The sequence below is a fragment of the Pagrus pagrus genome (assembly GCF_965226575.1).
Source record: "Pagrus pagrus genome assembly, chromosome: 20".
NCBI lineage: Eukaryota > Metazoa > Chordata > Actinopteri > Spariformes > Sparidae > Pagrus > Pagrus pagrus.
The window spans coordinates 18,457,601-18,476,650 of NC_140207.1; the positions used below are offsets into that span (position 1 = coordinate 18,457,601).

At 38.6% G+C, this 19,050-nt stretch overlaps 1 protein-coding gene across 4 annotated transcripts; it reads right to left on the bottom strand.

Moving 5' to 3' along the window:
* Positions 1 to 1,590: 1,590 nt before the first annotated feature.
* Positions 1,591 to 18,815, bottom strand: rnpc3 (RNA-binding region (RNP1, RRM) containing 3). 4 transcript variants are annotated; one of them, XM_084340543.1, is made up of 16 exons: positions 18,760 to 18,815; positions 18,054 to 18,210; positions 17,921 to 17,968; positions 17,671 to 17,780; positions 17,160 to 17,249; positions 14,335 to 14,446; positions 13,567 to 13,635; positions 12,081 to 12,223; positions 11,707 to 11,832; positions 11,183 to 11,325; positions 8,248 to 8,415; positions 6,328 to 6,422; positions 6,044 to 6,102; positions 4,180 to 4,312; positions 2,078 to 2,155; positions 1,591 to 1,660 (listed from the first exon to the last, which is right to left on the bottom strand). In XM_084340543.1, exons 2-15 carry the CDS (start codon positions 18,204 to 18,206, stop codon positions 2,087 to 2,089), a joined length of 1,518 nt encoding a protein of 505 aa, XP_084196669.1. In that variant the 5' UTR covers positions 18,207 to 18,210; positions 18,760 to 18,815; the 3' UTR covers positions 1,591 to 1,660; positions 2,078 to 2,086. The 4 variants fall into 4 exon arrangements, with proteins under 4 accessions (XP_084196669.1, XP_084196670.1, XP_084196667.1 ...); XM_084340544.1 differs by lacking the exon at positions 1,591 to 1,660 and adding an exon at positions 1,667 to 1,932 and having other exon boundaries at positions 8,248 to 8,412; XM_084340541.1 differs by lacking the exon at positions 1,591 to 1,660 and adding an exon at positions 1,667 to 1,932.
* Between the last annotated feature and the right edge of the window lie 235 nt (positions 18,816 to 19,050).

A 19,050-nucleotide genomic window follows, 5' to 3' on the forward strand; every position in this document is an offset into this window, starting at 1 on the left:
AACTTTTATTTGTTTTATACGGAAGCCCTAAAGGGCCATGCATTCAAACATTTTATTTCCTCCGTTTTCCCGTGTTAACGAGTTAATTTCATTTGTTTTCTCGAGATCTCGAGTTATTATCTCGAAATAACAACTGCCGTTTTCCCGAGATAACGGGATAATTTTCTTGAGATCTCGAAACTTTGTTTTCCAGAGATAACAATATAACTAATTCGAGATCTTGAGAAAACAAAACGATAGTGTAGTATATTAAATAATTGCAGGAAACATCATTAAGTGTAGCAATGTCAGAGGAGCAGGAACATATTGATCACTACATCACATATCTGTAGCATTATGCCTTGCTATTACAGATAATATACACATTATTGTGCGTAATCTAAAAAGACAGCTAGCAAGGCTTCAGCTATATCGGCGGCGCAATCTAAGTGAGCCTGATGTCGTCGTTAACTACATAGCTGACCAGCTATGAGGTCCCGAGCGTCTCCATAATCTCAGGCCTATCATATCACAGTCATTATCTTGAGATCTCGAATTAATTATATCGTTATCTTCGGAAAACAAAGTTTCGTTATCTCCAGAAAATTATCCCGTTATCTCGGGAAAACGGCAGTTGTTATTTCCAGATAATAACTCAAGATCTCGAGAAAACAAATGAAATTAACTCGTTATCACGGGAAAACGGAGGAAATAAAATGTATAAATGCATGGCTCTTTAGGGCTTCCGAAGTTTTAACTTGCTTGCTAACTTTTTGAGAGCATCCACAAGATATGAATCTCTCTAAGTTACTACTGCAGGTGTATAAGGCGCATCCAGAATAAAATGTTGGCAGTTAAAGGTAAAGTTGCAACATATCCATGGTTTATAGAAATGTACATTGCCAACATCTATTCTGGCAATGGGGTTTCTTTTTGTGGGCAAACTGAGACCTTGTTAAAACTTGAACTTTATCAGCTCCAGCTAAAACATGGGAAGATGCTGTGTAACATTATAAATATTATATTGCCTATAATTATAAAAACTGTGGGTTAGTGTCAAACTGAATCAAGCCAGACCACATTTAGCCAGCTGTACACCAGAGCGATTTCATGTTTTTCCATCTTGGATGTCTTAAAGATCAGACACCATAAACTTTAACTGGGCTATGATTGACATGCACTCAGTCCCCTCCCAATATTGCTTTCACCAAAAGGAGAACAAAGACCAATCTGATTTCCAAATCTGCAGTTATGATGGCTGTTGAGGGGAGAAGTTCACCCTCCAACGTTTACTCTCTATAATCACACAGATGGGGCCAGCCAGGGATTGTAAAGGTAAGCTAACCCAGTCCCCGCAATTTCCCACACACTGCAGTCTGTTTGGTTTGTTTGCTGTCTCTTCAGGACTGTGGTTTTTCTGCTGTGTTGACAGCCCACCATCTGCTGCAGAGCCAATCTAGATCTCATATACCTTCCCCAGTCTGTATTTACTCGGTTGTCAGGACTTTAAGTTTTGGACTAAAGATAATCAGTTAGGATAGTTTGACTGAAGTGTTCCCACAAATGGTGACATATGTTTGATGTTGTGAGTGAAAGAAATCATGACAGAAGTTGTTTTAATAAAATATTTTTTTTATTTTTTGAGCAATAAAAGAAGAAGATGACATCTGACGACCATCACCTGAAATTTAGAGAACATCGTAAAGAGAAGCTGAAGAGATGCCGAAACAGTACAGGTTTACAGAGTCTCCATAAAAAAAGGATTTGTAAGATACAATTAGCTGCAGAAACAAAGCATGGTACTCTACACTACATGGTCGAGTTGTTTCAAATTACAGTTCTGCCACAAAAACTACAAACACACTGCCCACATTTTCTTTTGCTCTTTCCAAAGGATATGCCAGAATAAGGATACAAATGGTTCTGCTGGGCCACAATATCAAGCCTTGGCATCTTGAATAAATAAAGTGTAAACACAAGTGTAAAAGGAAAACACCATTTCAAAGATAAATAGGCTTGTTCTATACATAAGAGTATAGATTACATTTTAATATTCTCCTTCTGCAGATCCCCAAACGGTTTTGCTGTCTTGACTCACCTGTCGAGTTCATCGTTGTTTTGGTCCTCTCTTGGTATCTGTAGCGTCCGGTTTTGGTCTTGCAGATCTGGCAAATTGCTGTGAATTTAGAGTTAAGGTCTGTAGGCAGCAAATGGTTTCATCAAAACAGGTTAAAAGGTTTACTCTCACTTGATGGAGCATTTTCTTTTGCAAGCACTGTTAGCCTCCTAAGTAAAGGAAGTTGATCTACACAATTGAAGAGTGATCCTACGCACTCAACAAGTCTACTCCTTCATCCGGAAATATACAACAAAACAACTTCCCTGAAAAGCCAATTTCAGCTCTGTGCATTGGTTCATAGATCGGTCATCATAGATTGGTAATTTATATCACACTCATATATTGTCATGTTTTACTCATATGCAGCAGCTTCAAGCCACAGGGGCCCTCTTCCTCATGGCACTCGCTGCTTCATATGAATTTAATTTGAGAAAAGGCCGCAGCTGTTTGCTCATAAATGCCAAAAGACTACCGGCCAAAAATGGACCTTATAAAAACGGAGGTGTCTCGCTTCACTGGTGTTGGCCTCACTTACTCAGTGACTGTGGCTGCCATTCACATAGATTGATAAACTGTTTGCTGATGTGACAGGCTAAATAAACAGGGAGGAGCCACGTGTGTGAAAGGCTGCCGCTGCAGTGCTGTCTGTGTATAAAACGTACACTTTTAACTATCAACATTTCGTGCAGGTTTTTCTTCCAGGTCACTTATTTTAGTAGCAGGCTGCTTGAGGATTCCCTGGCAAGTAACATACTGCAGTCTCAGGCTAGCACTGAAAAAATCATTATAGGGAATCTAAACTGGGACCGGCTGTCCTCTGACTATGACTGCTTAAAAAGGCATCTGTACCAGACTGAACCTTACTGGATTTTTTGAAACCACCTTATCACGCATGTGTGAGTTCTTTTTGCAACCTTTTCAGCGCACTTGCAGTATTTTCAGATTAACTTTGTCAGAGGAACATTTTTCACATTATTTCAGTAAAATACAATACAATCCTCACCATTTCCTGGAAATCCAACACGTTTTGATGGGGTTCATGGTTGATGTTTTTTCTGCAATAGCCATGTTATCTATTTGCATTAGTAATTACCTCTCCATATAGTAGTTTTTATTGTTAGTGGTGGAGTCAGCCATTATTGTACTTGACTCAGGTTGCCTGAGCCATGAGGCTTATCATACAGAACCTAAAAATCTAAAAGCTAACATACTCCAGTCAGCAAAACAGCAAATTTTAAAGCTTTCAAACCATCTCTTAATTAGCTGAACTGTGACTAAATGACAACTCTGTATTGTTTTTTAACATAATCCAACAAAGAAGTTGTTTGTGGTTGAAATGCAGTCTAAGCTCCAGCACTGTCACCTTACCTGGAGTACAGCTGCATGCAGGATAACTTCTTCAAGTAAATTACATTGCAGACTTCACCATTCATTATTTTAACTCAAAGGCTAATATGCTGTCGCCGGGCTAATTGGTTATGGGGTGCACATTAAAACACCATCAAAATCAATAGCCTTGTTCCATTAGACAAGTTCAAATGTTGATGTTCAATTATCAGTGTTGCGCTGAGGAAGAGCAGGTGGTGGATCAGGGCTGCCAGAAATTAGTCCTCATCCTCCTGAAAGCGCGGAGGACCAAAGCCAACAACACATCTGCGATGCGAGGGGTCCACTTAATAATCACCCCACCTCTTAATGGTCTTTTCATGCATGTTCAGTGACATTTGATCCTGTGCAGTGGTTTATACCTGATTTAAATGTTGTTTTGTTTTTTGAATGGTTACTTGTGGGATGAATTTTACATATACGGTGTTGCCCAAAACTTGTTGGCAAAGTGTAGTTAGCTAGTTTGCTATTGAACATTCCTCCAATTTATATAACTTTTTCTCAGTAACTTATAATTAAAAATAATAAGAAAAAAAATATTGCACCACTAAAGATAACTGACATCTATATACATCTACATATGTCCTCCTCTACACACCAAATAACTGAACCCAACCAGACATATAACCTGGATCTCCACTCCTTATAAAATCCTTGTCCTTGTTTCATCTTGCGAAAAGGGGATAAAAGGATACAACGACGAGGGGTTTGTCATAGAGAACGTAGCCGTTGGTTTCCCGCAGGGCTTTTTCTGCACTCTGCTCACTGGGGAGTCCTACGAAGGCCTGCCCTTTCATCCGCCCCTCCTTCATTAACACAATGTCAAACCTGAGGGAAAGAAAAAGCAGAGCATGGCACATCATTATCACTCAAGGCTTGTGGCTGGGCAGAGTCAACATCATAGTGTGTGGCTGTTCAGCGTTACATACGAAGGCTTTCTGCTCCTGTTACCACATAAAACAGTACTTGTTAATCATGTGTCACTGAGAGCCAAGAATCTGCAGGCTTTTATTTCAACCACTAAATTTACTGATGTGCAACTTCAACTAGAGAATCAACTAAAGTTCTAGTACATCTACCGTTTGTTTGGTACAACCATAAACAAAGTAACAGTAGTTAACATTGCATCGTGGATAGCTTAGGCAGTGTGTAGGCTGTTGTCAGTTTGACTACAACAAGCCTTCTAATTTCTTAAAACTCAGATTTGCATGAAAAAGATTTGTTTCCACACCTCTGCTCCCAGTGAAAGATCTGAACAATAGAAGAAGACATCTTATTTGTCGTCCATGTTTCATTTGGCTACAAAAAACTGCATAATATCCAACATTATAAGGAGTGGGATGAACAGCTGGGCTGACCCAATTACCAATTTATGATCGCAACGCAACAAAATCGGTATAAATACAGGTTAATGACAACAGCTGTATGTGATTATGTGATTGGTGATTATCACAACTAAGGTTAGATATGACAGAAATTATGTCTCTTTACTGTCACACAGCCCTTGAACCTCACCGGTAGCTTGTCATCAATTTGCAAAAGCTCGGCTTTCTCAGTCAACACAGGCGTTTTAAGATTTAACATTTTGGAAAAGCACCTTTCTGCGAGCTTTCCAAAATTAAAATTCAAGCACTTTATCACCGCATCTAAATTGTTACTATATATGTAGCAATTCTGTAAAATAACGTTTACAGAATTCCTTTATGCCCACAGCAATCAATGTATATTATCAGTTTATTTTCCAGGCTGTTCTGATTAACTTTGATTGTATGTTTCGATCAAGATCATTTAATGCTCACTAATTTCGACGCCACGAGACAACAAACAAATATGACAACAAAGATAATTTCATTTCAAATATTGTTTACATGAGTAATAGTGTCCATGACAGTAGATTGATTTCAGATGTGATTTTAAATGTACTGATCTGAATAAGAACATATTCTTGGTTAAACCTTGGCCGCAACATCTACCAGGTCTTGACCTTTCATGCATCTCTGCAACTGCTCAGTAGGGTCTGCTGTTGTGTTTGGTGAAAATGAAAACCTTCAGGCCTTTGGGTCAAGGTAAGACACATAAAAAACTAGTAAGATAAAGGTTAGGATTTATTTGCATAGCATGTCACATTTGAATTCACTAAAATAAACTGTAGTTACCCTCAAATAGGAAAAAACTAAAACCTCCACAATTTAGGAACAGGTTATCAGAGGACAATCTGTTTCTCTGGCAGAGCTGCATCTTCCTGTTTATCACCTACATCTGTGTTCAGAGTCTGGCCTCTCTACTCAACATAAGCTCGGTTTGATGACTCAGGTGGAATATTCATTTGAAGTACTGCTGATGCACGAACATAAAAATGTCCCTCATGATCCCTACGTCAGGTTAGATACTTATTAATAACACAACACACAGTCAGCATGAATTACTAAAACTCTCAAGGGAAAGTGACAAATTGCCAGAGTCGAAAATAGCTCATGAAGATAGGAGGGGGTGAAGAGACACGCAAGCCTATGTCAATAAGAAATTAAGTCAAGATTATGTGGATTGCAGTTTACTTACATGTTTCTCTCTGCTTCTGATGAAGGGTTGATGTATCTCCCATAGATGTACTTCAGCTCCTGCAGCACAAATGATGAATTTCAGGAAAAAACGGCAGTATATGACAATGAATGCAATTTTTGATTGTATTGTTTTTGCAGAAATGATGTAGGATTTGAGGATTTCCAACTCGTTCATTATTATCAATTAATATCACAAAATTCTGATAACATAAGAACAGAATAAGCATCATATCCACTGAAACAAACACACAGAAGTGGGTCAAGTGCTATAAATGCACCTACCTTCTCTTCCACTTGCTTTGCGATATTCTTCACGTACAGTCTGCAGGTTGGCTCACCCGGTTCATAATTTTTAAACACAGACATCCTTTTTATCTCTGTTTTAAAAAGAGGGAAGAAGAGAAAATCATGATGCAAGGTTCATTTCAAAAACAAGTGCAAAGCATCACAGAGCTGCCTATACCTACAAAAAGGTAGATTCAAAGTCATTGCAACTCAATATCATCCACTCCATGTTTTATTTAAGACAGAGTGGACTGAAGGACTAGACTAGGAGATGTGAGCAGACATTAAAGCAATGAATTTGTGTTTGATCCCAACACCTACCAGCCAGTTCATTTTAGATATGACCTGGACGTATCGTATCTTATTTGTGCTGCATTCGAATGGAAATCATATCCGGACAGAAAACATTATCTTAATATTAAACACACACTTTCAGCTCAGTACTTCTCTTTTATTTTGTGATTAGATTTATATTAAAGAAATACAGTTAGAAATGTAACTGTCCACTAATGTGGATTCAGGGGTTGTAGGATGATGAAATTCAAGAGCAAAAGCACCGTTCAAAGCAACTGCAATCACCCATTTACACTTTTCTAACAGATATGAATGTAAATGGAGCTATAAATCTTAATATCAATTGTAGATTTGCACCCAGGAGGTCAAAGTCTGTATTCAAGGAGCTCTACGTAACAACTTGTAGCAATTAAAAATGATAATTTTTTATCAGTTATATTTTTGACTGCGATTAATGGATTAATGATTCATCATTAACATCCCAAATTTGCATTCAAGTGAAGTCATGTTTCTGGTCATCTAACAAATGTAGGTACAATATTTACTCTCCTTTCAGCCTCATTTTGGTCTTTAATGGGTCCCGAGGAATGTATTTTGCTACTTAGCTGCTAAATTCGACACTATGTTTGACAGCTCGGCGCTAACTTTGTGTGTGGTTTGCTGCTGGGTGGGTTGCATGCAGAAAACAGCTGCTTGTGTCTGGAAATGGCACTGATGAGAAAGGAAAAACTAACAAGATGCTAAAATGCTCAGTAAGGCTGAGGGGAACTGACAGGTTGGGCAACATTTCTCTGTGGGGTTCCCACACATATAACACGCAGTCTTTTGTTCCATTTCAATAAAAAAAAAATATTGATTATAAGACTGTATTCAAGTGTTTTTCTACTGACAATCAGAGAGAAACTGCTTGAAATAATAATCCACAATTGTCACTTAGCTGATGTTTTGCACTCAACATTGGACACCCTCCTAAAGACAGACAGCAGTTAATTACCAACAGCAGAATTTACCATTCAAAAAGGAAAAACAACTATTTTACATCTCCCCTCGGTCCTGATCATCCTGTAGAGGTTTTAAATCTTAGAAAGGTAACGGCGGTGCTAAACTTTCTGGCACAAACTCCTCATCCCCTCAGGGATCTATCAGATTCTTTTGTCAAGTTAGATTTTTCTGCAGTTGGCACTTTTCTTTTTTGTTCAGCCACAATGGCTCTCACTGCTCATATTAACTGCCAAATTTTGCTAATATGCATTTCAAACAAACCACTCTTGCTGCTTCCAATCTTCTTGCAACACAGAATAGGATTTGTGCGAGGGAAGAAGACAGTTATAGCTGTTCTAAACGGGAAATGCAAAAGTGTTTTTTAGCTTGTTATTGTCACTGCTGTTCAATGCACAGCACCAATACAAAACATTTGCTAACAGGAAAAAATGGCTGGATGATTATTGGCGACACTTCGCTAACCTGATCACATGATCACTTTTCCTGATACCAATATTCATGTCTTTAGATTAGGAGAGAAAAGAAAAAATTAATAGGTAGGTAGTTTATAACTTCTTTGCTGAGAGTGACCGGAGCTGCTAAAGAGACACTGTGCTGTTTAAAAAGGTCTTGTTTGTTTACCATCTCTTGACAGCCGTCCTTTCTCCAGCTCCTTTCTGGAGATGATGCCTGAGGTGAGATCCTGCTCGTCGCCGCTGTGTTCGTCTTGTTGTTGGGATGGCTGGGCGCTGGGGTAAAGCTTCCCAAAACCCTCAGCCTCCTCCTGACTGCCGCTGAGGTTGAGCTCTTCTGAAGGGACACAGAGTATGTTAAGGAAACTATATTTAACACATTAAAATCAACTTATCAAGTTGTCACTGTTAATTTTGGCAATATCGCTGGCAGCAGCTTACATTATGTGCCACCAAGTTGGATCTACTGGATTGCTTTATGATAGAAAACAGGAAGACAACTCTCTCCCTCCAGCACAAATACAGATGGAAGTTTTCAAAGTGTCTAACAATGGCAGATGGTGAAATAATCACTTCCACCATGTTTATCCTTTTCAGTAAACCAAACAAGCTCAGGATGGGAGAGTGGAGGCAAATCATCTTGGTCACAATTAGTTAAACATATTCATGTTTAGAATTTCTTTCCATTATACACTGGTTGAGTTGAGAATAATACGATAAATGTTATTACAACTGCAAAAATGTGTTGATTTATTGCTTGGTTGATCAAAATAAAAACTAATTACATCATTAAAAGACTGAGAACCTTCATCAACATCATTATAAGGGTTGTTTACATCATTCTTAAAGCAAAAATGTCAAACATTTGCTCGTTCCAGCTTCTTTAATGTAGAATTTGCTGCTTTTCTTTGCAATTTATGACAGTAAATGAAGAATCTTTTGTTTGACAAAGGAGAAATTTGATGATGTCACTTTGGGTTCTGGGAAATTGTGATTTGTGAGTTGAGTTTTTTTTTTGTTTGTTTGTTTTTTTTTGTTGTTTACAATTTTACACATTTTTCATATTTTACAGACTATACGATTAATTGCGAAAATATACTATAATGAACTGATTGTTGTTGGCAAAAATAATGTTTAAGTGTGATGTGTTTGCACTGATGATTGACAGAAGACAGTCTCCAGAGTGAGCTGTATGCAGAAATGTACGATCAAATAAAGAGCTGTAATCAAATCAAAATCCATCCCTGTTTTACAAACATGAGTTTGAAAGGCGCTGGGAAGGATAACTCTGGCAGACTTTTGAGGAGCGCATGCATGCGCACACACACGTTGTAGATGGAATTACAAAGAGCAGTGAGCCTGTACAAATCCGGGGAGGAAAAAAAAAAAAAGAAACTTGTCATCCACATAAGGTGTGTGTGTGTGTGTATGTGTGCACTGGAGCAAGAAGTGTTGGGGAGCTTTTCTGATACACTCTCGGCAGAGAACTAGATCACTGCTTTCAAAATTATCCTCCTCCTTATCTGTCCCCCACCTCCCCTTTTCATTTAAATAGCTTGTTTATCGGATCCAACACCCCCCTCCTTTCCCAAAACAAGACTAATCCAAAAAGCCACCTGTCATAGTTTATCTTTCCCCTGCCTTTAGGAAATCTTTTGTGTTTGACTTTGAGATCTATTTTACTTCTCAGGGGCTTGCCAGGGAGTGAAGTTGTAGCTAGAGAGAAGGGAGATAAGGCAAACAGGGAACTGCACAGCTGACAAGTAACACAGACTATGCCCCCAATGACATTTCCTCATACAGATAATGGTAAAACCTTTTCGGTGCGAGTTGCTTCTGTGATATACTGCTGTGTAACACTTGGCTCTGACTTCACCCATGGCTTTAACTTATGTCAATAGAAGTATCAAACCACCTCCTGCTTCAATGTGATAATAAACATGATGTATAGTAATCATCAAATCCCTACAGTGCCTTTCTTCCTCAAAAAGAGCAGGCAGTGCACTTTTTATACTGAATCCCTCATATGTATGTGCAGACTATAGTATAAGTCTGATCTACTTTTAATAGACGATTTCTGTGTTCTTCAAGACAACTTAGGTTCATTTGCCTGAGCCTCAATTGCATTGGCACCAAGTTCCATCCAAAGATACAAATAATCACTAACAGAAAAGTGTGGGGAAAGCATGGATATTAATCTCAATTGAAGCTAATAAGATTAGAGGATTAATCGACTGAAATTTAAGCAGCTATTTTGAACATTGCATAAACATTAAAGTCATTTTTCAAGCAGAAATTCTAGATATTTGCCAATTCCAACTGTGTAGATTTGTTACTTTTCTGTGTTTTATATCATTTTAAAAGGAAATATTTTCAGGTTACTGAGTACTGCTTGGACAAACTAAGACATTTACAGGCACTAGTTTGGACTTTTTTTTACGACATTTAGTAGGCCCAGAGATTAATTGATTCATTGAGACAATGATCCCACAGTCAGATGAATTGTGTGTTGAAGCCTGAGTTTCAATATATTCTATAAACTCATTAGTTAGACTACAGAGATCCCAGATACCATTAATAAGGCAGTGCAAACCTGTTCTGACAATAGAGCTGCAACCGTCAGTCAATTAATTGATCGAAAGACAATTAGTTGCCAACTTTTCTGATAATCATCAGTCATTTTTCAAGCCAAAAAGTCTTATGACAGTTGGTTTGAGAAAAAAAGACATTTTAAGATAGCCTTTTTTTTTTGACACATATATCAACGAATAATCATCAAAATAACTGGCAGAGTAATTGATAATGAATATCATCATTAGTTGCAGTCCTAGTCGATATTACCGCTGATTTACTTTTAGTAAAGTGGTGTCATACAACCTTGAGGAAAACCTCAGTCGATTAGTCGATCAATTAGTCAATAAATAGTAAAATAGTAGTTTTTGATAAGTAATTAATCTTCTAACGTTTAGACTCCAGTGCCAAATATCAATAAACTCAAATGTGAGGAGCTGCTCTGTTTTCAACTATTTTAAATTGAATATTTCTGGTTTTGACATAAAAATAATCAGAAGTTGCAGGAAGTGAGTATCGAGCGGAGCCCCTACCTCTGCCTTCATCATCATGCTGACCTGGCCCACTTCCTTCCACTATGGCTGCCACCTCTGGACCCGAAATGTGGAATTCAATTTTCTTCTGGCCGGCGGGGAGGGGCTGCTCAAACACGTCGGAGGGCTGCAGCACTGGAGCACTGAGGACAACAGAGACAATCACCACTGGCCTAAACAGCAGCCTCTAAAAAGTACCCACAATAAACCCGGCTCCTGAGCGGCTTAACGGCAGGGATGTTTTGGTCTGGTCAACCACAGATATTTCCCAGTGCGCACACATGAAGCCAGGAGACACTGAGGTGCGTGTGTTTTTATAGTTTTGAAACAGAGTCTGTCATTAAGGGAGTTTGTGTGTGCTTGTGTGGTGCTGAAACAATAAGTGTCTGAGCCACACAAGGCTGTCTTTATGAGGAAGAGTTATTGTCTCGAGGTTTTTGTACTCCTTTTTAGCTGCCTATGAATACTGTCTCAAGATGAGCTGTGTGTAAGGACTGTGACATGCATGAGTGCCTTTGGTGTACCTCTGAGAGTCTGGTTTGGGAGCATAGAGTAGATCCTTGATCTTGGGCTTTTTTCTTTTCGAAGCTGTTTTTGGTCTCGGGGGTCTTTTGCATGCTTGGTTGACCAGGCCCATCAGACGAACAATCCTGAAATAAAGCAAGCATAGGGAATAAGGGAAGAAAAAAGTCTACCATCGCCCACCCGCTGGAATTTAAAGACATTTCCCTTCAAGCCACTTGTGTTTCTAGAAACATTATTACTTCTGAATGACACATTAGCACGCCGGCACGACTGGCGGCTGCAATATGATAACAAAATGAAATTCCTTTTTTCTCAAGAACGCATTTATGGAGAGATGAGTCCTCTTGAATTCGATGAGTTATGTGCACCTCACCTTTCCTTGTCTTCGTCGTCCCCACTCTCATACTCAGATTCTTCCTCACTGGACAGCTCCATCTCCTCCTCTGGTAAAGGGGGGTAGTCGGGAGGGAAGGGAGGAGGCATGGGGATGGGTGGCGCAGGAGGCAGATACTCAAACTGCAGGAAACAAAACAACATGGCTTAGCTTACAGATGCCTCCAGGTTCAACAGACACATTTCACGAGCATCTTCTTCAGAAAGGTACCTTTTAAGCAATGCTTAAGAAGTGAGAATTGGTTTGCAGGCAGCAGAATTGATCATTTGTTAGTATTAAAGCATGCCCAGCCACCTGTTTCCTATCACAGCAGGGCTGATTTATCATAGTTTTTATTAAAGCACAACATTTTGAGACTTATGCGAAGTGTTCAAATATTACCTGCACCAATAATAATAGATGAATGTAATAAATAAGTAAGTAGTAAACTTTACAGGGCTGTGATCGACGATTCTTGTCATTATCAGTTAATCTAATAATTATTTTGTAAATTAATTGATTGGTCCATAAACTACCCAAAAATAATGCTTGAAAAATGCCCATCACATGAGTCTAAGCACCATAGGTGACATCGTCAAATTGCTTGCAGAAAATATCCACCTTTAAAGAGCTGGAACAAACAAATCTTAGGCATTTTGCATGAAAACACTTCAAACATTCTATTAGTGAAATTGTTGATAATGCTGAAGCTAACGAATCATAATATTAACACTTTCTGTACTCAAGTTAAGACAATGATATTTTTATTTTAAGTGACATATTCAACCTCCCTTCAAACAAAACAATATCTATCTCCTCACAATTTAAGATTTATACATTGTGACAGAAATAAACTTATCCACTGCCGGTCTTCAGTACTCAAGGCTTTCCGTGTACGTCTTAATTTTTAGCAAAAGATTGGCGCTTTTACATGATTTCAGCAGGAATTGCTGCTGGAGTTCCAAAAAGTGTGTCACTAAACCAATAACCCACTGATTTAATGAGGGTCCTCTAAAACTGGGAGCTGGTTTACCTCAATAGTTGAGTTTAAAGTTGCGTCGGTTGATTGGTTGTCAACTATTAAATTAGTTTTTAAGTCTATAGATAATCAATTAATGGTCTGATTAATTTTTTAAGAAAAAAAAAGTTACAATATTCTGGTTTCTTTACTCCTCTATGACAGCAAACAGAATATCTTTGGGTTGTGGACAAAACAAGATATTCAAGGATGTCATCTTGGGCTTTGTAAAACCATTTTTCTCAAGAAATTAATTGACAGATTACTTGACAATGAAAATATTCGTTAGTTGCAGCCCTAGCTGGGTTCCTGCCTTGTAAATAACATATTGAATCTGAAATATTTGAATAATGGCCTCCTCATTAAAACAGTTTATCTTGTTTAACATTAATAGGTTGTATCCATCTTTAAAGTATTCAGGCCATCGGCCTTTTATTCTCCATTCAACAATAATGTATGCAAGCTTACCAAGGGAGGTCTGGCAGTGACAGGGCCAAAGGGACACGGTAAATTCATCTTGTTCATCAGATGCAGTACCTGTATAATTGGAGATACGAGTATTACAACAGTGATAGTTGTATCTCAGGATTCAAACCACGAGCTGGGTGGGAGCTGGTAATATAAATATACTGCTGCTCTCAAACAGGCAGCCTGCAACTCGGGCTCCATATGTAAAACAGATTGCAAGGCTTTTGCATTTTCATTTAAAATATGGGGATCAAGGTGAGATTGAGGCTGAAGTGAGATACCAGTGGTGAGGCTGAGCATGAAGGCAGCTCCTCCGCAACACACTAGCACCACCAAGACGCCAACGCCGGAAGTAGCAGCAATGAAAAATCCAAGCAGCGCGGCTCCCAGGGAAATGTTAAACCCATAACTCATGCCTCCCACTTATGGTTTATTATTAATACTAGCTCCCAAAATTGAAATTTAAAAGGCAAATGTTTGCTGTTTGATCTTTAAGAGGTTGGATGCAGTTCAAAAACCTCTGGGACACTTATTCCAGAATCGTATTTCCATTTCACAATATAAATCTGAAGGCTAGAAAAGCTGTCACATTTGCATTTTTTTTGTATAAATTCACACTTTCCAAATAAGGAAGGTGTGAAACAGAGACAGTATAAAAAGATACCAAAATACAAATACATACACACAGAGGAGAAACATCTGCATATCAGAGACATGCAGGTATTGGATAAAGACTAAAATGATATCAAAGAAGCAGTGTTTACTCACTTGAACATAAAACTTTGGCACACTGATGAGGGCGTGCGTTATATTTGTCAAAATGCCATTAGACGGTGGTGGGTATAAATATTTCAAAGTGGGATTGGATTGAAATTTCAACCTGCAGGAGAGAGAGTGAGAGGAAAAGACAAAGTTACTTAAAGGGGAACTCTGTAGCTGCAACTCACTGCCTTAAATACAACCTCACAGAACAAATCACAACATATGTCAAAATAATGGAGACACATGAAAATGCGGCCCAGCCTGTGAGCTTTAGCCAAGTAGTTTATTCTTTAGATGACAAGCACTCAGCCAACAAAATGTAAAATCCAGCCATTAAGGGACATTGGGACCAGCATGCAATGTCAGCACCAAGGCTTGTCCTCATGTAATAATAATCTTCATAAGCTGAGACTCGGCGTGGCAGGAGAGAACAAATTTAAATCTACTCAGGCCAAATGAACAAAGACGTGAGGTGTGGTTACGATATGTATTATATATTATCTGCTACTTAACTAGATGACAAGGGATATGTCAGCAGTCGGTCCTGCTGGGACTGAGAAGAGTAGTTAAAACTGAAATCAGTTAGTGAAATGTAATAACTTTAAAACAGCCTAAATTGTATAACAGTTTGATACTGTACATGATTTTTTCTACAAATAACATGCTATAACAAAAATAACACAATATCTAAAAGGAACATGAAAAAAGAAGTCTGACAAGCAGCTCCTAAATACCTTCACCTTATTTTGTCTCCATACATTTTGAGAATTAGCTTGTAACTGAGAAACTAGCAACCAAAGAGTAAACTTTCAGAGTAAGGCTGTTATTGAGTAACTGATGAACACTTAGTACATTCTAGGAACGAGTGGCTAAGCAGCACAATTTCCGGAATTAGCTTGTTATTGCGAAAGTAGTGGTTAAATGGTAAACTTTTATATTAGCGGGGAGGAACTAGCAGCTAAATAGCAACATTTCAGAGTTAGCTTGTTATTGACGTTGGTTAAATGGTAAACTTTTGGAAAGAGCTTGTTATTGAGGAATTGTTGGCTAAATGATACGTCTTTGCACTAATGTTACTCAGGAACGCAGAACTAAATTGTGAAATTTTGGAATGAGCTCTTTATCCAGGAAATAGAAGCTAAATGACCTTTTGGACTGAGCTTGTTACTGAGGGACTGTATTGTGATTGGGCTACTGAAGGCAATGTTACAAATCAAGCAGGATTTTTTTTTTTTTTACAGATATTGGAATTTCATATATCTTGGCATGGATCTGATGATGTACCTTGATATGCCAGTTATTTGAATCAGTGGATTAACTACATTCATGTCCAGTTGTTGTACTGATGAACAGATTTTCAATAAAAAAATTAGGAGCTTTATATAATTATGTATCAATTTTATGATATAAAATTACACAGACCATGATACAATTTCTGTTGGTGTCTGCTTACTGCTAGGAAAGCTGACTGGCATTAACAGATGGTTGGACATACTAGCAGTGTTCCTACAATCCTGCAGTGCAGTTTTGCAAAGTGTACACACTAACCGCAGTTTTATCAAAAATCACTCAAGCCACCGAGGGCTGGGGAGCTCTGAAAATGCAAAATCTCCAAAACGGTGTCTTTGTCTACCAGACTTTTCTATGAACTGCAGAGTTGCTGACATTAGTCACCAACAAAGTGAACCCCGTAAAAGACAAACCCCCATCCAACATATTATGTTGTTTTGAATCGATCGCTACAAGCCTCAATACATTTAAAATTGATCTGGTTTCTTGTAGTAGATCACTGAAGCAAATTTTGCATTTTGCACTACAACCAAATATAAAACCTATTTAATAAAAATAATATTTGTACATTAATGTTAATGTTACTTTCTGACATCAGTTTTTTTTTAATATCCTAAAATACATTCTTGTCAGAATCAAAATGTCTCAGCATTTTAACTGTCAGACACCTCTTTACTGCTATACACAATGAGAAGAATAAAATGTTTTTTATTTGCTCACACTAAATTTGAATCCAATCAGGAATTCTCCAAAGATTCATCGTTTGATTTATTCACATTACAGGGCTTTCAATAAACAATCAGTTTAGTATCGATTTGTGCAACAAATACATAATAAAACAAACTGCATCATATCAGGACAGAGTGGACACTAAAGGCTAATCCAAATTTTAGCACAAGGCAGGACAGACTGTCAGTATTGGAGCAAGAGGTATCAAAAACCACCTGGTCCCACCAACTGGCAGGACAGACGGCCTGTCAGGCACTCAATGGCAGCCTGACCATCTAATTGGACACAGGGCTGCTGACAGCCCCCGACTACAGCTCTCAGATTGTCATCCAGGTTTGCTGTCAGCTAGCCTTCGGGCAGCCACTACACACCTACACTGACAACACCAGGTTTGGAGAGCATGTGTCATACATACATTCATACATACATTCATACATACTCAAGTGTATGAGGTATCATTTGGGTGTAGACTTGCACACTAAACAGATAGAGTCTGTTAAACTGCAGAATGTAGTTTATTTGTATTTTTATTTGCCTCCCCGCACCTGGCGACAGCGAATACTTGAATTCAAAATGATCTCTTCGGTATAATGCGCTAGAGAATTACATACTAACCTATCTGCTATGTATAATTTAAACATCAGTTTAGGAAAGTCTCCAGTGTCTTTGGCCTTACAGATAGATTTAGCAAAAACAAATCATAAAAACAGCATTCCTTATCTCGTTCTCAACACACAGTACATTGAGATCAGCTCATATCACACCAATGCTGTCAAAAGCTGCGTATGGACGGACATTCATGCAACACTCACCCAAGACTAGGTGCAACGCCAGTCTCTATGAGAGGAATATTCGGCTGTTTGGTCTCCCGTTTCTCCTGCTGTTTTCCAACATGTTTACCACTGTAGAATAAAGATGGTGCATGTTACAAAAATGGCTCGACTGCAGCTTTCATCCTTGATCATGTACTGGATGCTGATGTAGATATCAAGCTAGATATTCAGTTTAACTTTATAACTGTATGTTCACACTGAAGCAGAGTGAGTTTCACTTTTGCGCTATGTATGGATTTAATGTCAGTTGTGAGTCTGGTTCATCTGATTCATGGTCATTTCTATAATCATGAAAATAAAATCCCTGTGTTTGAAAAATAATTTCTGGTCCACCATCGTCTTACAACATGATTTAAGACCACATACCAGACACAAACATATGGCTTTATCTCACAGCAAGACTCAACAGCCAGCATATTTAAGTACTTTCCTGATAACTGTAATCTGTGCAGATCTGTGTTTCTTAATTCATATGATTCAAGCAACATACCTGTGAGACACTGGTGGGTCCTTTAAAACTGTCACATGATCTTGGTCTTTTGCAAACTCCACTACAAGCGTACGATCAAGAATCTCTAACTGATGGAGCCTGCTAAGAGCCTAGAAGAGATGTGAAGGGGGCTGAATGTCATACAGGATGGATTATGATACAAAATTAGCTACATTAGTTGAAGCAAAATCCACATAAATTAGGCTGTCTAATATTTCTCACAATTACAAACACCACATTGGTAACTCACTCTTGCTGCTGACTTCTCACTCCCAAAGGTTGCAAAGGCTGCATGTTTCTGCGGATATAGAAAAAGCCAGGTCAGACTGGACAGCAACTTGTATGAATTTCAAGAGGTCAAGTCTCAGTGAGGCACAACCTACCAAACGACCCCTGTTGGAGAAAACCCTGACTGTCTCGGCTCCAAAATACTTTAAGAGGTCCTCTTTCTCATCCTGGCCGAGCTCTGCTGGTAAGTGGCGGATAAGCAAAGTTTTACTGCTGGTTGTTTGGACCTGGTCTTCATTCTTGTCCATTTCCCTTCAGGACAGCAGGCAGAGAGAGGACACAGTTACACATCACAGAAACAACAGATTACACTCACAACCAGTCAGCACCTGGATCCTCTTTATTGTCACAACTTTTGCTGACGACTTGCATTTAATAATAATACATATTTTTGAAACGCTTTGCGAAACATTTTTGCAAGTTATAAACGTTACTGTATTGTAAAACGTGCGCCATTTGTAAAAGGACTACTGCCGAATTAAATAAAATATCCTATTTCTTAAACATCGGAAGTCATGCTATAACAGATGTGTACATTTATCGAGCAGGAAATATTTAAATAGCAATATCTTTGAATATATAACAGTACTGCTACAACTATCCTAACTCCAACATTAGCTAAGTAGCTGAACGAAGCTAACGTGCAGCGAATTCCCAAGCTTTCTGCACCGTTTAGTTTTTCTGTTGCCAACTCTATCTCTTCCTCTGAGACTGAAATATAAAAAACAGCCACCAGTATACACAGTTAAACGTTTGAGAGAATAATTCATTCTAATTCAAGTGATATCTTTGAAAGCATACCTGCCTGCAGCAGCAGCCAGTAAACAAATCTACTTCCGCCCGCTTCTTCTTCTTCTTCTTCTGTGATTACGGTCGGGTGACAAATAGCAACGCGCATTACCGCCACCTTCTGGACTGGAGGTATGACTCGCTCTGCCCACTAACATTGGTTTGACTCGCCACCATAATGAAGCGCTACACACACGACATCCATCCTGCTGATCTTCTTCTCACATTTGTACTGAAGAACTGAACAAGACTCGCGACGAAATAGGAAGCCAAGCGTATTGGTGTTACTGACAAGCACATTCA